Source organism: Chelonia mydas, chromosome 2, assembly GCF_015237465.2.
Source record: "Chelonia mydas isolate rCheMyd1 chromosome 2, rCheMyd1.pri.v2, whole genome shotgun sequence".
Lineage (NCBI taxonomy): Eukaryota > Metazoa > Chordata > Testudines > Cheloniidae > Chelonia > Chelonia mydas.
The window spans coordinates 113,762,408-113,783,472 of record NC_057850.1 but is presented as its reverse complement, the minus strand read 5'-3'; the positions used below and the strand labels follow the sequence as shown (position 1 = coordinate 113,783,472).

General features: G+C 44.4%; 1 protein-coding gene across 1 annotated transcript; it reads right to left on the bottom strand.

Annotated features, from left to right (window-relative positions):
- Positions 1 to 498: 498 nt before the first annotated feature.
- LOC102946188 (collagen alpha-1(IX) chain-like) lies at positions 499 to 14,904 on the bottom strand. The gene is made up of 14 exons (XM_043538825.1): positions 14,769 to 14,904; positions 14,366 to 14,419; positions 13,797 to 14,002; positions 10,842 to 10,886; positions 8,623 to 8,676; positions 6,405 to 6,449; positions 5,076 to 5,129; positions 4,940 to 4,993; positions 4,375 to 4,428; positions 4,124 to 4,195; positions 3,998 to 4,033; positions 2,944 to 2,988; positions 2,806 to 2,838; positions 499 to 690 (listed from the first exon to the last, which is right to left on the bottom strand). The coding sequence occupies exons 3-14, from the start codon at positions 13,887 to 13,889 to the stop codon at positions 499 to 501; spliced, it is 777 nt and encodes a 258-aa protein (XP_043394760.1). The 5' UTR covers positions 13,890 to 14,002; positions 14,366 to 14,419; positions 14,769 to 14,904.
- Between the last annotated feature and the right edge of the window lie 6,161 nt (positions 14,905 to 21,065).

The window sequence follows — 21,065 nt, the reverse complement described above, 5'->3', positions numbered from 1 at the left end:
AGTAACCCTCTCACTATACAGACTTGCTTGTCTGGGTAGGAGCCAAGGGCTGAAATGCCCACAGGGGACTGTGTTTGGCTTCTGGTTAACCAGCAGGGCACTGCAGAAGCACTTTTAATACAGCCTTCTTTCAGTCTGCCTTGAAGGTGGCATTCTCAGTGTGGCATTCCGGGCACCCGGTCACACATGCCTGTGAGTGCCAGAGTGGTTTCTTGGCTGGCAGTTTCTGCTGGTATCAATGCTTATCAGGCATCCACGTTAGATGTCATACAAGTAATGACTGACATGGACAAATACCTGGTGTGTGTAATTTGAAGGGAAGAGCACACTATTTTATGTCACGATCAGTCATGACACTGGGGTACAAACTAACAAAGAAGGACCTGACACAGAGTGTACATACATACTCTGGTTGAAATCCTGGCCCCACTGAAGCGAATGGCCACACTTCCACTGATGCCTGCATACATATTCACATGCACACTATCTCTATCTGTATCAGAGAGTTCTCACCTTTTTCCCTGGTGGTCCTGCCATTCCACGAGGCCCTGGGGGGCCAATTAGTGTCATGTTAGCAATAGGACAGGCGCTGGCACATCTGTATCTGATAGCGGTTGCATATTGGGCTATCTGAGCTATGACCACATTACGACACAGTTCATACACCTGCTCCTCAGGCATCCCTGGACCCTAGGATGCAAGTATGAATTTATAAACACAACAGAAATAGCATTGGGATTCTGTCTGTATATCTCCCAAGGGTATTTATTAGCCTGTATGAATTCACCACATAGTTTGGAGGAACAATTTACCACCTATGGGTTGCTCATGAACTGTTTGATTTAACTGTGCTCCGTGTGCGATAGGTCACCTAAGTCACATAGTATTGTATGGTCTCATCAATTAGACAACAGCAAAGACATCAATTTGTGCCAGATCTGAGGATGATTTGTGATGTGTCCCCAAGCAAAACTGAACTTTGATAAACAAACTCATTCTGGACAAGCATTTATATAGCCATCACATAGAGAAAGCTTTCAGTACCCACCAGTCTGAGCTGGATTTGAACTAGTGACCAATGGATGAAAGGCTCTTTATCCCATTACCACCCCCAGGATTAACTTCTTTAACATTTACACAATACATTTGGTGCGTTGACTGAGAAATAAGGGGGGTGCATAGTCAACAGCTGACCCTGAAGATCTGTAAGCAGCAGCAGCGAGAGAATATGCGGATATTCACAAGCAAAACCACCAGCACTCCAATAACCAAATAAGGAAAATGCAAAGAAAAAGAAGGAGCTGGAACATACTTCAGGTCCCCAGGACCCTGGAGAGCCAGGGGGTCCAGTTGCTCCTTCCTCTCCAGTGGGGCCAGGGAAGCCTCTTGGACCAGGTAATCCGGGGACCCCTCTTTGTCCCTTTGGACCAGCAGGGCCAGGAAAGCCACGTTCTCCTTGCTATGGGAGGAGATGAAAGGAAAAGTTCGAAGGGAGAAAAATAGCAATAAACATGGACAAAGAGGCGCCTGTGTTCCTTCATCTACCTTCCTCCCTCTGTGCAGCCCCGTCAGTCTAAAAGGGCCCACCACCATCATATCTGAGCTCATGCAGCACAATTCTTACTTCTCCTTGGGGTTTGTGCAGGTCCTTTTCATTCGGCCTAACTCTATACCTAGCAGGGTGAGCATTATAAGAGAGAATGATTTTAGGTTCCTGTTGGGCTGTGGTAGAGCATCATTTGCCCAGAAGCTATGGGAGGCTGTGCTTGATAGCCCCAAATCGTAACGTCACCCTCCCCCAGCATGCAGGAGAAAGAGGCTGCTTAAACTCTGACAATGAATAGTTAGCTTTGGACATCCTGGACCACCAAGACCTAATCCAGGTCTTCTCTGCTGTGTGAAGTTTTGAGTACAGAGCATCAGGGAAGGTTAAGTAGCAGATTCCATTCAGTTCAGCCATTCAACTTCTTTATCAATTATATGCACCATGGTGGCTTACCATTAGAGGAGTTTTACTGCATGGCACATGCATTAATTCTTTGTGGACACATTTATTCATCCTGTTTGGCCTTTCTGACTCTCAAAGGAAGGGTTTTCATAGGGAGATGGTTCATTTCAGATAAGCTTTCACCAGTCTGGGTGGCGAGCCAAAGCTTATCAGAATACGAGAGACACCAACCCCCTTGACATTCCAACAGTCCCCACTTCTCTGGCCTTTGTGCATCTCCCCCTCCCTGTCCAACAGACTCCACCTACTTGAATGTTCACAGAACTTGGTATCACCCAACCAGTGCCTGAGTTTATTTTCTGATTCCAGAGACAGGCAGGAAAGCCTTTCTAAATATACAGAGAACAAGTCAGTTCGGAGCGAGTTTTAAGTAGGGGGTTGAAGTAGTAATCAGATAGTTCTAATGAAGGTTTACACTCTAGGTTGCTCTCCTGAAGGGGAAACGCTTCTGTCCAGCACACAGCATGAGTAACTGGGCTTCACTGTGGCTGCTCAGTTGTGAAGAAACAACCTGCCCAGTTTGTGGGCTGCAACCTTGATGCTCTGTGACTGCTGCTGCTGCAGTCTCAGGACGGCAGGAATCCGGATGGTTGGTCTGCTGCTCAGAAGTCAATGGCCAGTGGCGCCACAAAGTCATGGAGCCCACCTGTCTTGGCTCATGCTACCCACAGCCCACTCCAAACATATTATGTGCTGGGGCGTGGGGCAGAGCTACATGGCCTACGTGGTGCGCAGGTCCAGCCATGAACTCTCCTAATCCTGCCCCCCACCCACAATGGACAAACAAACAAACATACTTGTCCTTTGTCTCCTCTGTCTCCATCATCCCCCTGTCAGAGAGTAATTGAAAATAGGTTAAAAATTCAGGTTTATGGAGCTCAGCATTCACCAAGTACTTAGACGTCATCTTTAATTTCAAAGGGCATGGGCTGTACCTGGGGTCCAGCATCCCCACGGCTTCCTTTTCTTCCCACATCACCCTATAGAGGAGGAATACAGTTTATAGCTTTGCACAGTCTCTCATTAGAGAAAGATTTCCTGTGTTCATTGTTTGCATTTCCTGCTCCCTCTGACTAAAACACTAAGGGCCCTATTGAACCCTTAGGCTCAGCCCTGTGGGTGGGGAGGGTGTTCATCGCTGCCTGCCCCGGAAGGAGTGCTAGGAAAGAATGGGAACTCTTGTAAGAAGTATGACCTAGTGGTTAGAGGGCAAAAGGGGACTGGGAATCAGGATTCCTGTGCCCTATTCCTTGTTCTGCCACTACCTTGCTATGTGGCCTAGGGAAAGGCACAACCTCCTTGTTTCTCATTTTCCTGAACTGTACACTGGGAATTCCTATCACACAGCAGTGTAGGGGTATTAATTATTTGTTAAAGTGTTTTGAGATCCGTGGATAAAACACATTGTTCTCCACCATCACTTCCTACACACACACACACACACACACCCCGCCGCCAAACTTAGGAGCCTGTGTCATGACAGCCCTTCTTGCAGCCAAGAAGGGCTCAACACAGATCCCTTCAGAGTCCACCAGTACTGCTCCTTCATTGGCCACAGAGGGTAGTCAGGTGAGACACAAGATGTCCCTCCTCTCCAAAGACTGATGTTAGTGCCTCCACAGTACTTTCTTCCATTCCTTCCTGCCTCAGGGAATACAGACCCAAGGCTGGGACATGAACTCTGACCTGCTGTGTGGCAGCAGAAGCAGCCTGGTGGTTTTAAATATGTGAGTCAGGTTTGTGGAGGATATAAGGACATCCAAGTCATTCCCCAGAACCTCCTAGCCATAAGCTCCATTACCATCCAAATCACAACTGAAATCACTCATTCTTGGAACACTCAGGAAGATTTGTGTGTGGTAAATCCCATTCATAAGCCAGAGATGCACACCAGTCCCATTATAAAGTCATTACAGTGCAGCTCTGCATTAGGAGATTTATAATCTGCTTTCCCAAGTATGCACTTCAAAAGCTAATAACAAGCCATACCTTTGGGCCATCATCTCCAGTCTCACCTTGAGCCCCCTGTGGGAAAGACAGGAGAGGGACTGACATGACTCACATAGAAGACTGAAGTGACCATTTTACTTATTCACCTTTAACATGGGACTTTACCTTTTGGCCTTTTATTCCCTTAGGGCCAGGGTTACCTGGTAGACCAGGATCCCCCATTTCACCTTTGGCGCCCTGTATGGAAAAGAGAAAAATCCTTACCAGCTTTCCGCAAGTTCTCTTATGCTTTCTAGTGATGCACCTCCTAGGCCTGACTGAGCCCAAAAGGAGCACATCTGCTTACAGAAGGATTTTCTTCATACGTAGTTTTCTGATAAGGGCAGCTCTTGGGGATACTTTAGCATATGCCTTACCATGGAACCTGGCCTTCCAGGTGGGCCTCTTGGACCTTGCTTGCCTTTAGCTCCCTGCAAAGACAGTTGAAAGCCTCTTTCAATGACCTTTTTCAAAGGGGAATTGGTGGCAGACTTTGATCTAGTTTAGTACCCTTATCCCACAGTTAAGATGATCCTTTCCAAAAGAGGGCTTTTAATTTACCCATGTTGCAACACATGGGAGCGTTTTTTTAGTGGTGAAGAAAACCAGTAATCCTTATTTTTCTAAATGATAATTTTTCTTCTTCTTTTTTTTTTTTTTTAAAACAGAGCATACAACCAATAGGAAAGCTAGAGCTTGGAACACTGCTACGTTGGTCAATAACCTTAATGTCATTACACATAATAACACTCTACTGAGCCTGCAGTGTCATTTTGCTTCGACAAACTTTCATCTGTGAGTTAAGACAGCATGGGGTCTTGTAGTGCTGGAGGATCGAGCCTCTTTTTTTGCTGTCATCTTCACTTCATAAATTTCTAGACCATTTGTAAATGATCAACTCATGGCTTTCTTGTTTTCATTTAATTATCAAGTTTTTTTTACCTTTGGTCCCATGAGTCCAATCTTGCCTTCTAATCCTGGTATTCCCAGAGGACCCTAGGAGACAACAGAATCTCTCTTAGGATATGGCTTTATTGCCTAAAAATGGATTTGTTTAGCATTATGAACTAGATCTTACATCCATTCCTGGAATGCCATCACTGCCTGGTATTCCTGGAGATCCTTCATTGCCCTGAAAATTATAATATTAATATAATCAAAATAGCAACACTACCTCATAACTCCCTATAAGCACACCCTCACCTCATGGGTACCCCTCATCTCCAGTTGCAGTATTGCACAGCATCCTTTTCTCTGCTTCCCTCTCCCCCCAACCCACATTGGGCTCTCCCTTGGACCTTCAATGGCCTTTTACTGCCTGCATCTTCTCCCGATTCTTCCTTTGAGTGTTCTGTGGCTAGGCCCTCTGGCCAAGTCACATAAAGTTCTAGAACTCTTCTGGCATAGCATGACCAAATCCAAATAAAAGTCCAAACAAACCTTTAAACTAATAACCCTTCCACCACTCTCAGGTTTCACTGTAGTTCCCTTGTTGTCTCTACGTCAGGGCTCCCCTACAGGAGTCTAACTCACTCCTTCAGTGTTCCTTCTCTGTTATTTCCTGTCTGTTAAACCCTATCCCAGAGCTTCACCCTACCAGAGAGACTTGCATCCTCTACAATCCCTCTCTCCAAGTGAGCTGCCTCAGTCAGATTATAAATCGTCTAGCCAGGAGGGAATTAGTTAATCACCCCCCAGGTGAGAAACATGACTAATTGGAGTTCTTTCCCATGTCTTGTAGGTGATGGGGGTTAAGTCCCATTACTCTTCCCAACAATATTACAAAAGATCTAGTTTTCTGGTTTTGTTTGTATGTTTGAATGAATTTAGTACTCATGAAAGAGTCTGGCTTGACAGCCCTGTAGGCCTTTATCGAACCGCAGAACAGGCACAGCATGGGCATTGGACGTTCAAGTATCCATATAATGCCCTAATTTCAGTGTGACCATCTCCGAGGTCGAGAGAATAACTGAGTTTCCACGCCCATTCCAAGGAGAGTGGAATTGTTACATTCCCAGTGTTCCTCCAGCTCATCCAGCAAAGGAAAGGTTTGCTAACATTTCAACAAACAGTGACACTGTGGTTGGGGAAGTTCATACATAGTTTGAAATAATATAGCTAAAGAATAACATAGAGTGAAATCATTTTGATAGTAGGAATAAAGTAATGTTTTGTAGGTGAGGTACCGGTGACTTCCAAAATGTGCATTCCTCGGATAGGGCACAATAAACCATTTGCACTATGTATTCCTAAAATCCTGTACTTTCTTTACTGCTCAAACTTTTTAATGCATAGGTGTTCAGTCAAATCTGGTCCCGTGCTCACTGACAGCAATGGCAAAACTCCCATTGACTTCTGTAGTACAGGAGCAAGCACTTAATCCAAGCAAAATAGACCTTTTTTATACCTTTGGCCCATCTTCTCCAGTCTCTCCTGGGGCTCCTGGATAACCCTGAGTGGAAGGAAAATTAAAGGAATGGTCATATAATAGAGTTATACAAACATTGATGTTGTGTAAAGTGAAGGACATCAGTAAGATCATGATTCTTTGGTTGACAGACATTATAGCCTTCACCTCTGATCAGTCATTGCTTCAAATCACACATAGACCATGCAGTTGGCTTCTTGAAAAACATACAGTCAGATGTAGTTTCCTTTAATAATAACAATTCCATTACACTTTGATTCTTTTATAAGGCCCTTCCTGAACGGCAGCTCTTTATAGTCATTTTAAGAAAAGAATTAAAAACCTACAGCAGTGTCATAGGATATGCACCCCACACAGCCCTGAAAGGGTTAGTGTGGGCATGAAGGGCCAACTAGGGAATCCGGCTGTACGTGGAAGAAAGCCATGCTTAACTCAACATGAAGCCCAGCTGGGCAAAAGCAGGCTGGTTAGTACAAAGAGACTGGAAGTTGCAAGCCAAATAAAGCTGCAGGGTGAGTCTACAGTCACTCTCTAGAGAGTGGGTAGGAATAAAGCCAGGGGACAGTAACAGCCCTGGGATCCTAGCTCTGTGGGAAAGGTTTACCTAGAGTAGTTGAGGGGAAGAAAGCCTGTAGAAGGCTGAGTAGGAAGAAGCCCAGGGAAAATGCTGCAAGGGCTGAGACTGTGAAGACCTTGGTTGCTGGTGATAGGGTTCCTGGGCTGGAACCCAGAGTAGTGGGTGGGGCCAAGTTCCCCTATCGGCCACTGGGGAAGTGGTACAGACTGGGAGTTGGCACAGAGGACTGCCAGGGACTGTGAATGGACAGTTGGTCCAGAGCAGGGGTGGCCAACCTGAGCCTGAGAAGGAGCCAGAATTTACCAATGTACATGGCCAAAGAGCCACAACAAGCAGCAGCCCCCATCAGTTCCCCCGCCCCCAGCACCTCCCACCCACCGGCAGCCCCGCCCATCAGTCCCTCCCTCTCCCTCCCCGCACCTCCCGATCAGCTGTTCTGTGGCATGCAGGAGGCTCCTGGGGGGGGAGCAAGGGCATGGCAGGCTCAGGGGAGGGGGCAGGAAGGGGTGGAGTGGGGGCAGGGCCTGTGGCAGAGCCAGGGGTTGAGCAGTGAGCACCCCCCGGCATATTGGAAAGTTGGCGCTTGTAGCTCCAGCCCCGGAGGCGGCGCCTGTACAAGGAGCCGCATATTAACTTCTGAAGAGCCGCATGCGGCTCCGGAGCCACAGGTTGGCCACCCCTGGTCCAGAGGGACTTTGATACCCCAGAAGGGGGAAAACTATATAATGACCTGGCTGGAGGGCTGAGTCACAAGGAAAGCACTGTGAGTCCTGGAGAGCGAGAAGGGCCATGGAGCAAGTGACGGAAGGGGGCACTAGACTGGATGAGAGCTGACCCCCAGACCCAGCCACATGGGGACATCCCGGTGGTGAGTGAATCCTGTTATATGTAGATAATGACATGAAATCCACACGGGGGGAGGGCTATCTATGAAAATGACATGAAATCCACACGTCTATTTATCATGCAGACCTAAGTCAGAGACCTGCCTTCTGCTCTTTAGGAGAGATTGTTTGGTTGCTTCAAGACATTTTTTATCTGAATTCCCTTTTTATTTTTGAGGGAGTAACAACTTTAAATAGTAGACAACACTTGGGAACTAATACACAGGCCAATTCTATGGGCTCAGCCTACCACTTCTAGTAATGGTAACACTGCTCTGGGCCAAATTCTGTCACTCTTATCTTTGGTGGTACCTTACTCCTTGAGCAGTTCCATTGAAATCAACAGGACTGCTTCTGGGGTAAGGGATTACACTGGGTGAGTGAAAGTAGCAGACTCTGTCCCTGTATTTGAAGTCTGGTTGCAGCAGTACTACTTGGCGGATATGCTACCCATTGTGGGCCCATCCCTTGATGAGCACTTGCTCATTGCCAGCAGTCTTGCTGATTTCAATGGGACTACCTGTGTGAGTGTTCACTAATGCAAATAGGAGTTCCAAACAATCAGGCTCTTTATGAGCTAAGTCTACACTATTACATTAGGACTCAGTTCTGCAAGACCTCTGGGCATAAAACTCCCAGGGACCTTAATGGACTTATGCGCACTGAGAAGTTGTGTGATCAGGCCCTTACTCTCAGCTCGGATAGAGACATAAGATGTGGGGTTTGGTAAATTTACCCTATATCCTTGTTCTCCGTTATCTCCTTTGTTTCCTTCGGCACCAGCAAAGCCCTAGGATAGAGTTTTGACAGCTGTTATTCCAGTGCATTTTATTGTTCTTCACTAAACTAAACTTCTATCCCTAAATCCTCCAAATCCATTCTTCAAAGAATTCCTCTCTCTGAGTTCCAAGTCATGACCATCTCTCAAACTGGTAACCAGCATAGTGTGGAAATGAAATAGCCAAGGATAAATTAAAATTGGACCCATGAAAATCTCCATTTTGGATCCAAATACAGTTGAAGCCACATGTTAGTTAATGATTTGGAAGGCAGAAATGTTAACGTGGTGTTTTCTAAAATATATTAAACTGCACAATATACAGTAGAAGGGAATACACAGTCATGTAAAGTCTGCAACTCTGTGTAACTGGGTCACTCTGACCACAGGGACTAGTGGATACTACAGCTGGGTGACAAAGCTGCTTCTACACGGGGGAATTCTGGATAAATCAGTTACACTTCCTCCAGAGGACCTCCCTGCAGTGTGTATCCTTCAATACCTCACCCCATACACACCTTGGGCAATGGCTTAAAAGCACAGTCTGGTTCTTTTCCTTTTCAGTGATGTTCACATATCACATTGGGAAAAGATTGGTAACTGTAGGCACAGCTCTGAGCTAAGGGAGGTGCATAAACAGCACCACTCAGGAGTAGCCTGGGAAATATTGTAACTCAGACACATCTTTGGGTCCCAATTCCTCCTCTGCTTCCTCCTTGCTCCCAGGGCTTATACCAGTTGTAAATTATTATATTTTCTTTCTCACACACACTGGCTCAGCTAGTCTGGCAAGTGAAGGGGCAGGGAGAACAAAAACCCTGCCCATTCCCTGGCCCTTTCCGCCCATTCCCTGACCCAGTCCATCCACTTCCCACCATCCTCTATCTCAGGGGTGGGCAAACTTTTTGGCCCGAGGGCCACATCGGGGTGCAAAACTGTATGGAGGGCCAGGTAGGGAGGGCTCTGCCTCCCCAAACAGCCTGGCCTCTGCCCCCTATCCGCCCCCACCCACTTCCTACCCCTTGACTGCCCCCCTCAGAATCCCCAACCCATCCAAGCCCCCCCCGCTCCTTGTCCCCTGACCGCCTCCTCCCAGCACCCCCGCCCCTAACCACCCCCCGGGACCCCACCCCCATCTAACCACCCCCTGCTCCCTGTTCCCTGACTGCCCCAACCCCTATCCACACCCCTGCCCCCTGACAAGCCCCCCGGGTCTCCCACACCTATACAACCCCCCCTGCTCCCTGTCCCCTGACTGCTCCCCCGACCCCTATCCACACCCCCAACCCCTGATAGGCCCCCTGGGACCCCTCCCCCATCCAACCTCCCCTGCTCAGTGTCCCCGGACTGCCCCGACCCCTATCCACTCCCACGCCCTATCCAACCCCCCCCATTCCCTGTCCCCTGACGCCCCCCCCCCGAATCTCTGCCCCATCCAATCACCCTCTGCTCCCTGTCCCCTGACTGCCCCCAGAACCCCCTACCCACCGCCCCGTGCCACCGCCGCCCCCCTTACCATGCCGCTCAGAGGGGCAGGAGCTTGCAGCCCCGCTGCCCGGACGGAGCCAGCTGCACTGCCCACACGGTGGCGTGACTGCGGAGGAGGGGGGACAGCAGGGGAGGGGCCGGGAGCTAGCCTCCCTGGCCAGGAGCTCAATGGCCGGGCAGGACGGTCTTGTGGGTCAGATGTGGCCCATGGGCTGTAGTTTGCCCACCTCTGCTCTACCTTGACTGGTCCTATACAATATGTGCTAACTACTTCTGCTAAACAATCTGTTCCACCTCGCATTTTGCTGTGAGATTGGGAGTACCTTTCCCAGACCTGAAGAAGAGCTCTGTAAAAGCTTATCGCCAATAAAATATATTACCTCACCCACCTTGTCTCTCTAATATCCTGAGACCGACATGGCTGCAACTACACTGCATCTGCATCTACACTGGGATAAAGAGAAATTAGCTGTTTATCCCAGTGCACCGAAATCCAACGTCCAGATAGTCGGTGCAGGGGTTTCATGGGGATCTTGCTCCCTCCTAACCCAGCCTTTAACCATTTTAGGGAGTTATCCTTGCTTCCCTCTCTTTCCCTCTTTTTTTTTAAAATGGTATTTTAAGTCTAATATATTCATGGCTAGTTGGAGTTGCTTGGGTTTTTCTACAGCAGCACAGTGTGGAATTACCTTGAGTCCCTGAGGTCCTTGTTTTCCTGGTCTTCCTTGGGAACCCTACTCCACAATAAAACAAAACAAAGCCAATGTCTCGCTATTTTAATATAAACAAGGAAAATAACAATGAACAATGAGTGCATCTAGTATGGTTTTAAAAATACTTTTTCATGCATTCAGTTTTGGAAACACCACCTTGTTAGAAGTAATATTACATGCTGAATTTGTCTGGAGTTTTGGGGGGGAATCAACATATATAGTCCTCAGTAATAAAGATAATTGTGATTGTACACAATTGCTGAAGCATGTTAGACACGGCCATTGTTCAACATGTAGAAATTTGCCTGTGTAACTTCATAATTCTGTGCACACAGATTACAGCCATATTCAGTAAAAAAGAATAAATAGAGAAAATAGTAGCTTGGAGATGGGACTCTCTAAAGTTGGAATAACAGCTGTAAAAAGCTATCAAGCAAAGGAGGGGAAGGGGTCTTTTGAACAGTGTGCTTCAAAGAAAGGTTGCTTGAAAGGGTTTCGGAAAATGTGGATTGTTGTATAAACATGTTGTATAAACAAGTGTTTCTGTTGTTCAAAGAGCAACAGAAACACTTGGGGCACTTGAGGAATTGACTCATGGATAGAAATGGGCTCCAGCTATAAAATTTGAAATTTGATCCAGATTTCCAAATGAGTATGTCAAAGTACAACCCGGAGCACAATGCATGATAGCAGTGTTCATAACGGCCGGTTAGTGATAGGCAAGCTAATGTGCTGTTGATTCACACCTTGGCTTACCGAGCTCTAACTCTCTGTAGATGAGCCCTAAGAGTAATGGATTGAAATTAAGGGGGGAGGGGGAAACATTTTAGGCTGAATATCAGTGCAAACTTCCTGACAGTGAGGTGTTTAAAACTGTGTAAGTGATAGAAGTTTCATGGTTTGTTAAAACTAGACTGGAATAAAACAGCATGAATCTGTGTATATTGTACTGAAGGGAGATGAGCTACAATACATGACTTAAGTATTTTCCATCTCTAATTTCCATAATGAGTCTATAATACTTAGATCTGTGAGTATTTTGCTAACCCCATCACTACTGTACCACAGTAATTGGTTCAGACACTTATCTTGGTTCCTTCTATATCGTACCCAGAAAATAATGCAGCAATGGCTAACATTGTGATGTCAATTCAAGCTATGACATGCCTTCCAGAGGATGCTACTTTTGAGAATGACATTGCAGCAGGGCAGCTTGACTCACCCAGAGCTCATATGCATCTTGGTATTAACGGGCCAGATCCTCAGCTGGTGTAAACCATCAGAGTTCTGTGACAAGGCAAGGGTGCTATGACAACTGAAGATCTGCCACAATGAGTATTATTATCTGGTACCAGGTTTTTATTCTGGCCTATTTCTGGTTTAAAAGTAGTGGGCCACTAATGCATTATTTGCATCAAAGAACCTTATTGGGAAAGGCTTATTGCAGGCTCAGATCAGGTTTTCTGGCTTTAGTGAGGTGAGATTCTTTACCATAGAGCACAGGGCCACTACTCTCAGGCACTCAGGCTCTCTGAGCACAGCGAACACAAAATGGTTCTTCAAGCAGGGACATTCCTGTGGGGTGCTCCTGTTGCTCTGTGGAGGAGGCCTGGAATAGTGAACTCCGTTAGGTATCTGTGGCCCTGTCATAGTTATGTCCCAGTTATAGATGTATCAAAGTCCCAGTAAATTGAGGGAAATAGAATTTGGGGGTCTATTCAAGCCAAAGTCCTATTTTAGCTCAAACTTGTTGCTTATACTGAAGATACACTAGCATCCCAGGAACTAAGGATTGTTGTTTCTCCCCACACTAGTCAAGTCAGTGCCATGATATTGCTTACTGTGATTCTGGATTAGAGTAATGGAAAATGATAAAATTCAATGAAGACCAGGGCAAAGTACTACACTTAGGAAGGAAAAATCCAATGCACAACTACAAAATGGAGAATAACTGGCTAGGCAGAGGTACTGCTGAAAAGGATCTGCGGGTTGTAGTGGATCACAAAGTGAATGAGTCAACAATGTGATGCGGATGTGTAAAAGCTTCATATCATTCCAGGGGTGTATTAACAGGAATGTCGTCCATAAGACACAGGAGGTAATTGTTCCACTCTATTCAGCATTGAGTTTTGTGTGCCACACCTTAAGAAAGATGCAGACGTATTGGAGATAGTCCAGAGGAGAGCAACAAAAACAATAAAAGTTCTGAAAATATGAAGAAAGGTTAAGAAAACTGGGCTTGTTTACTCTCGAGACAAGAAGAATGAGGAGGGACCTGATGATAATCTTGACATATGTTAAGGGCTGGTACAAAGAGGACAGTGTTCTACTATTCTCCATATTCACTGAAGGTGGGACCAGAAGTAATGGGCTTAATCTATAACAAGGGAGATTTAAGTTAGATATTAGAAAAAACTTTCTAACTATAAGGATAGTTAAGTTCTGTAATAGGTTGACAAGGAGTAATTGGAGGTTTTAAAGACAGGTTAGAGTTAGATAAACAGCTGTCAGGAAAGGTCTAGGTAGAGTTACTCCTGCCTTCATGTGTGGGGATGTACTAGATGACCTCTTCAGGTCCCTTCCAGGCCTACATTTCTATGATAAAATGGGAAAAACAAAAGAATCTTGGGATAGTAAGAACAAGTGTTAGATTTTAATTGTTGCTTTTAAAGAAATTCAAACAGGGGAAGACAGGAACTTAAACATGAAAAGAGAGTCATTCCGACAAAAGAGAAAATACATTGATGACCGAACTGAATGTTGGCTTAACATTACATAGCTAAAAGTTTTGCTTGAACACCTGGTGCCATGGGAATGTGGTTATTTACAACATTCACATTGTTGGACCTCATTTTTCAGCTTTATATAGACAGTGCAAAAAGACAAAGCCTGACAGACACGGCTTGATTGCAATAAATTGCCATTTCATACCTTCTCCCCTGGATCACCAGAGCCACCATCCTCACCACTCACACAGGCATCCCCCTGAAATGCAAAACCAGCTGCTACTTCTGGCTTCAGCATCTCTACAGCATCTAGAAGCTTCCAGTGACAGCACAGAAAGAGAGAGACTGATCACTTACAATTTCTCCTTCTATTCCTGATTCACCCTGAGGTCCAGGCAAACCAGGCTCACCCTATGACAGAGAAGGACCAGAAACAAGTTACCTTCTTTGTTTAGAAAGGGTCTGTACTGCTGTTGACATACCACTCATTCTGCTGATTAACAGATGGGCTCATTTTCTCTTCTGTGCTCAGATCCTTTCCCCATGATAAATCACTGATGATTGTTATTGTGCCTAGGAACCCCACTCAAGGATCAGGGCTCTAGTATGTTAGGCCCTAAGCAAACAAATAGCAAAAGACAGTCTTTTCCCCAGAGAGTTTACAATCTAGATGTAAGACAAGACAGGTAAGCAAGGATGAGGGACCTGGGAGGACAAACTAACAATGAAACAAGCAAAGTTTAGCATAAAAACAAAATAATATTTCCATGTTACCTTTTTCCCTGGGGGGCCAAGTTCACCTGTTTCTCCAGACACACCAAGGAAACCCTGAGGGAGTAATGCAATGTTATTCATTTAATCCTCAAAAGAAGAAAAAGCAGTATAGTTTTGCACCTTCATGTTTTGCTTTTCCAGAATTTTTAAATTACTTTCACTTTTCAGAACTGTATAAGAATGAAGTTAAAAAATATCTGAAACTGATTTGCATATTTTGTCATATGATAGCAGAAAAGATAGTAGTTAACAAATGATAGACGTCAAAAGAAAACAATGATCGGTATTTATTCTGAATCTATTATACTTAGATGATTCTAATCAAACTCTTGCCCATCCCCTGCAATACCTCACACAGCATATGTAAAAATGCACTGGACTTGTTTACTTTCTGTCCACTTACCATAGCTCCTGAATATCCAGAGGACCCTTCAGAACCTCGTAGTCCTGGCTCACCCTACCAAACATTGTGTAGATATTTTATTACAAGTCTCTAGTGTATTACAGATAAATGTACACAATACTAGCACCCTGTTTTCAAGCTGACATTACTCTTATGTGATCCATGTTCATGCATAAATGAAGAACGAAGCTGTTTCTGCCACATGTAGCTTTAAAACACCTGCTACCCCAAGATGGTACTAGCCATCTGTGGCAGAAGAGAGATTGCTTTGTAAGAATTTAAGAATGCTGTGCGTTGATATGGTTATTGGGACGTTAACTGTATGAATTTATTGATTGAGTTTCATAGGGGCTGTACCCTTGGTCCAGGATCACCTCTTCTTCCAGGAGCACCTTTTGCTCCTTTGTCTCCCTATGGAAATATTTCACTGTGTGACTTTACTTCTAAAGACAAATAGAATGCTCTTATTTTTTTTACAGCTGTCTCTGCTATACCCAGGATCTGACCTACCAATATTTCACACACACTCTTCCACATCTACCCTTAAAGATCTTGTGTACTGAACAGAGGGAAAGAGATACAGGAAGGATACTGTCTTAACATGTAGGGTATAGTGGGGAATAATGGGTTGCAGAAGAACCTCCCTCATTCTTATAGTTAAGGTGAGAGGATTTGTGAATTATGGAAGTTTGTGAATTAGCAAGAGAACTACATACAGTTAAAAAGGATCACAGCATCACAAGATGTACTTTATTTATTTGAAAGGTGTAGTTTAGTGTTAATAATGTAAGAATATTTCACAGTATATTGGTAGATAGTCTGTAGCATATTTTCCAGAAGAAACAAAGTAATGGGCCCAATTCTGAGATGAGTTAAACAACTCCTGCAATTTCAATAGTGGATGAGGAGTCTCAGTACCTGGTAGGATCAGGTTTAAAGCTTTTTGATTTTGAGCTTGTCCTGTTAGGAACGAATGGAGCAAAAGACTCTCTAATTCCCTAACACAGAGCTAATCCAACTCCCATGAAAGCCAATGGAAAGACTATGCTTGATTTAACTGTAGTTGGATTGGGCCCTGAGATTACAGTTTTAAGAATGTTTTGCTTTGCTACTCTCATCCATGTCCACTCATCCCTTCACCAAATTAATAATGGTCAGTTACCTGTCTTCCTTGAAATCCTGGGAAGCCTAGAGCACTTTGATCACCTTTTTCACCCTGCAAAGTGAAGCATAAGAAAATGCACAGGAAATGTTGCATTATGTGAAGGCAGCTGCAATCAGTGAAAGAGACCACATTTTAAAAACATTGAAGGGTGGTACTCTCCTTATTTCCTAACTGGAATTTCTTTGCATTATTCTATGGTCACTCTGCTAACAGTTCCTACTGTCTGATGCCTCTTTGCTTACCAAAATCCAAACATGAGACAGTGGCTCTTATAGTGGCCTCAATGTCTAAAGTGAAAGTCACAAGCCACTAATCCCTAGGATGGAAAAAGTCTAAAAATAAAATGATAATTATTTGTTACTAGGGCAGCATTTAAAAAAAGGCTGTAGTCTTCATAGCATCTAGGTGCCCGCCCTTTGCCCGTCTTAGATTTAAGGCACAAACATTTCCCGAGGATAGGACATGATCCTGAGAGATGCTGAACACCCCTAACATCCATTGAATTTTCTGGGAAGTGAGCTATTCTCAGGGTCAGGTTCATAGGGAGGAACTATCCTATGATCACCCTCAGCACCACAACTTTAAAGACCATAAAGCAGAAATAATCATTTTAATGGCAAATTGGGTTTCCTGTAGAGGTTTGGTTTCATGTTGCAGTGCTTGAGATGGGATCAGTGAGAGTAGCACAATGCAGCATATGTCACGCAGCTTTATACTGAGCAGAGGGAGATTTGGCTCCAAAATATGAATCAGAAAGTTCAGAGTCTGTTATATGAATAGCACCCACGTCAACAGTATGTTAAAACTCTTTTTAATGAATCTTCTAAAAACCCAGTGAAATCAGTGCCAGACTCCAAAATGCAAACATACATGCTTGCTTTAGAATCACACGCATAAATGAAAATACTACAGAATTTAGGGCTCAGATTTCCAAATGGCCCAGCCACTGTGGGGACAGGGAACAACCTGATCCTGCAAAAGCTACACCCGCAAGAGAGCTGTGGCTGAAATTTACACCACAATTCAAAGGCAGGCACAAATAAGGCAAGAAATGGTACAAGTACTTATGAAATTCTGGCTCCAGTTAAATGAATGGGAGTTTGCCATTGGGTATGTCTACATTGCAAAGAAAAACCCTCAGTGCCGAGTCTCAGATTGATTTGGGCTTGGGCTGTGGGGCTAAAAATTGCAGTTTAGGTGTTCCCGCTCAGGTTGGCGCCCAGGCTCTGAAATCCGGTGTGGTGGGAAGGTATCAAATTGACTCCAATGGGGCCAAGATTTCACCCCAAGCCTTTAAGGCTTTAAAAAGAAACTTAAACAAACTTTTTCTAAAATGGCCAATGTGACGCATGACCAGAAAAGGATAAGCATCCTGCAGAATAAATGACTCAAATTCAACCCTTAAAAACATATGGGGAGATAATGTTTGTGTTTTATATATATAGGTAGAGGTCAACAATGTAATCAAATAGTCCCTGTTATGCTGTATTCTGTTAATTCAGAGACCAAAAGAACATCTTAGCATTTAAATGAACTGTAAACATAGGATATTGCTGTATTCATCTCTCTTTGAAATGTATAGCCAAGCATCTGTGAATGCTGGAAAAACAGGCAATTGCCTTCTGTTAATTTATGTAGCTAATTACCGGTGATGCTTAGGAAATAGAAAAGGAGTACTTGTGGCACCTTAGAGACTAACCAATTTATTTGAGCATAAGCTTTCATGAGCTACAGCTCACTTTATCGGATGCATACTGTGGAAAGTGTAGAAGATCTTTTTATACACACAAAGCATGAAAAAATACCTCCCCTCACCCCACTCTCCTGCTGGTAATAGCTTATCTAAATCTTAATCCTCATCATATTTGACGTGGGTGTCTAGGTGGAGGCCTGAGGCTGGGTTACTTTAAGGGAATTGTGTTGTTGACTTCTGAGTAACCAGTGAGGTATAACAGAGGCTGTTTTGTTCTGGCTTGGTAAATCTAAGTATTGGAATATCCACCAGCTTTGGGGATTGCCTGCCCCATTCTTTGCAGTTCATCCTAATTGAGTGACTCAGCTGGCTCCCCTGGGCCTCTGGTCACAGCCAACATTACACATTTGTTTATATTTTCTGAAATCCTTACACTTCACTCTCCATTTAAAGCTAACTCTACATTAGTTAATAATAATTTGCTCTTCTTACCTTTGGACCAGGAAGGCCAGCATAACCTGGTTCTCCAGGCTGGCAGTTGCAATCCTTTGTCGTTTCCATAAGTCCTGAACTAGCACACTTGGGGGGAAACACAAATGCACATTTGAACTGTATTTTCCTTCTGCATTTACAGTGGAAGAGAACATTTACATCTGATTTCCGTATTTATAAATCCATTGAATATGCTTTTGGGAACTTACCCGGTCATCTTCCTGTAAGAGACAAAAAGAAAAAAAAATGAAAAATGGGGACAAGAATTTAATTGTAATCTGAGAAAGCATGTGTATTATCTGCAAGTCGAAACTCACCACTCCAGGTACTTCACAACAGGTTTCATCCACTGCCTGGTTATGGTCTGTGTAAAGCTGAAGTTGCTGCACATCAACCTATTGAATCAATGGAAAAATGTTCTGAAACTCCAGTAAAGCTTCACCTGCATTACTATCTATCTGTCTGTCTGTCCCCCTCACCACAATATCTAAACACCTTCCACATACTGAACGGTTGGCACAGCAGTAATATTTTCTTCCCAGCCTGTGGGAGACAGAGCTTGATAAGTTTATTGGCATTTCAATTTGCATTTGTGTTTGTGTGTGAGTGAGTGGTTGGGTTGTGCTGTGGTGTCTGTCCGTGAAGGACTTACTGAGGGAAAACTATAACGAAGCAGTATGGATGTAGCTGGGAGAGTGGTATGGTCTGAAATCCTTCTTCTCTCTTGTGGGAGTGAATTCCATAACTCTAGCCCCTGTAAAAGTTCTGTCTCCTGTACGACTGAGCCTCCCCCTATAGGCTGGCAGTCTCACTGCTCCAGTGATAGGTCATTGTTATGGTCAGTAATGGTCACAGAGGGAGAACTCAGATAGTGAGAGTGAATCCCATAGACTACTTTGAATATCAGGACAGAGACTTTGAAGTGGACCCTCTATTCAGTGGGGAAACAGTGCAGAGAGTGGATTGTGGGAGTGATATATTTAGCAACTTCTCATGTTAAGGTGAAGGACTGAAGCATTTTGTACCAGGACATGTGGCTTCATTGCTAGATAGTAGAGGCCAGAACCTCAGCCCCAGTACAGTGCAAATGAAATTGAACAAACCCTGTTTCCTGATCCTCAGTTCAGAATGAGGAGTGCAAGTCTGATTTCAGTGGCATCCTAGGCAAGCTGTGCACATTGGAAGAAAGGTTAGTGAAGTAAAAGGCTCATGTCACAGACACATATACCAACATGAGTCCATATTTCCAGTAGGTCAGAGTTATGTATGATCCCTTTTTTGAATGTCCCTGAACAGTCTAGGTTAAGGATAAATCTATATATAGTAAGCTTCATAGCTTGGTACTTACCAGTGGAGTAACATCATCCTTTACTCTCCTGGCCAAAACACTATCTCCATCTGTTCTGACTGCTCCATCATGAGTGACAGGGGCTGTGCCCACTTGCTGGCAATCTACATACAAAGTAATATGGTGTCTCCTGGCATGCAGAGCGAGTTTGTGCCATGCCCCATCAAAAATCTTCTCCAGGTTCTCAAAGGTGGTGACCTCACTACCTGTTGCTGCTCCTGCTGCATTATATATGTCAACTGCATAGCTCTCACCATACAGACGCAGCCTGAACTGATCAGCACCTTCTCTGTCCGTCACCTCCCACAGATCCCAGACCACCTCTGAGGTGTCCTCTCTCATTCTGAAGGTGGAGACTATAGAGAATTCCTGGGGGAACCCATATGGGAGAATAAATCTAGAAAAGAAATGTATGAAAAACCTAAGCATCTACACCTTAGCATCAATGTTCAACATCAAGTCCCCTTGAAAATGTTTATTTTCCATTAACAACGTTTGTCATGGGCAATACTGACTCTCATAGACTTTAAAGCCAGAAGGGACCATCATGATCATCTAGTCTGACCTCCTGCACATTGCAGGCCAAAGAACCTCATCCACCCACTCCTGTAATAAGTCCATCACCTCTGGCTAAGTTACTGAAGTCCTCAAATCTTAATTTAAAGACTTCAAATTACAGTGAATCCACCATTTACTCTAGTTCAAACGAGCAAGTAACCTGTGCCCCACACTGCAGAGAAAGCTGAAACCCCATCAGGGTCTCCACCAATTTGACCTGGGGGAAAATTCTTCAGGACTCCCAAATATTATGGGGATTCATTAGACCCTGAGCATAGAGGCAAGACCCACCAGCCAAACACCTGGGAAAGAATTCTCTGTAGTAACTCAGAACCCTCCCCATCCAGTGTCCCACCTCTGGCCATTGGAAATATTTGCTACTAACAGTTGCATATGGGCCACACACCACTGTAGGCAACCTCATCATGCCATCCCCTCCATAAACATATCAAGCTAAGTCTTAAAACATGTTAGGTTTTTTTGCTCTCACTACTCTCCTTGGAAGGCTGTTCCAGAACTCCACTCTTCTGATGGTCAGAAACCTTCATCTAATTTCAAGCCTAAACTTATTGATGGTCAGTTTATATCCATTTTTCTTGTGTCAGCATTGTCCCTTAACTTAAATAACTCCTTTCTCTCCCTGGGGTTTATCCCTCTGATGTATCCCTCTCAATGGAAAGGGATTAACTATAGAGCAGGGGTTTCAAAATCACAGCTGTATCTCTAGTGCAGACTGAGCCTTTTTGTCTAAAGAAGACTGTATGTCTGGAAGTGAGGAGTGAAGTATTACAGACAGTCAGGGGACAATGTTATAGTCTCATGCCAGAGTAGATGAGGATTCAGGAAGACTTGGAACTCTTCATTGCCCATTAACTTATATGGAGCTATACCGATTTAAACCAACTGAGCATCTGACACATTGACTGTATACTTCAGTGCATGTACTGAAGTTCACTGAAACAAAAATTAAGAGGTTAACAGGATTAATGGGTTTACATAATCCCAATTTAAAGGCCTAATAGTTTGTTGATGTCATTTTAC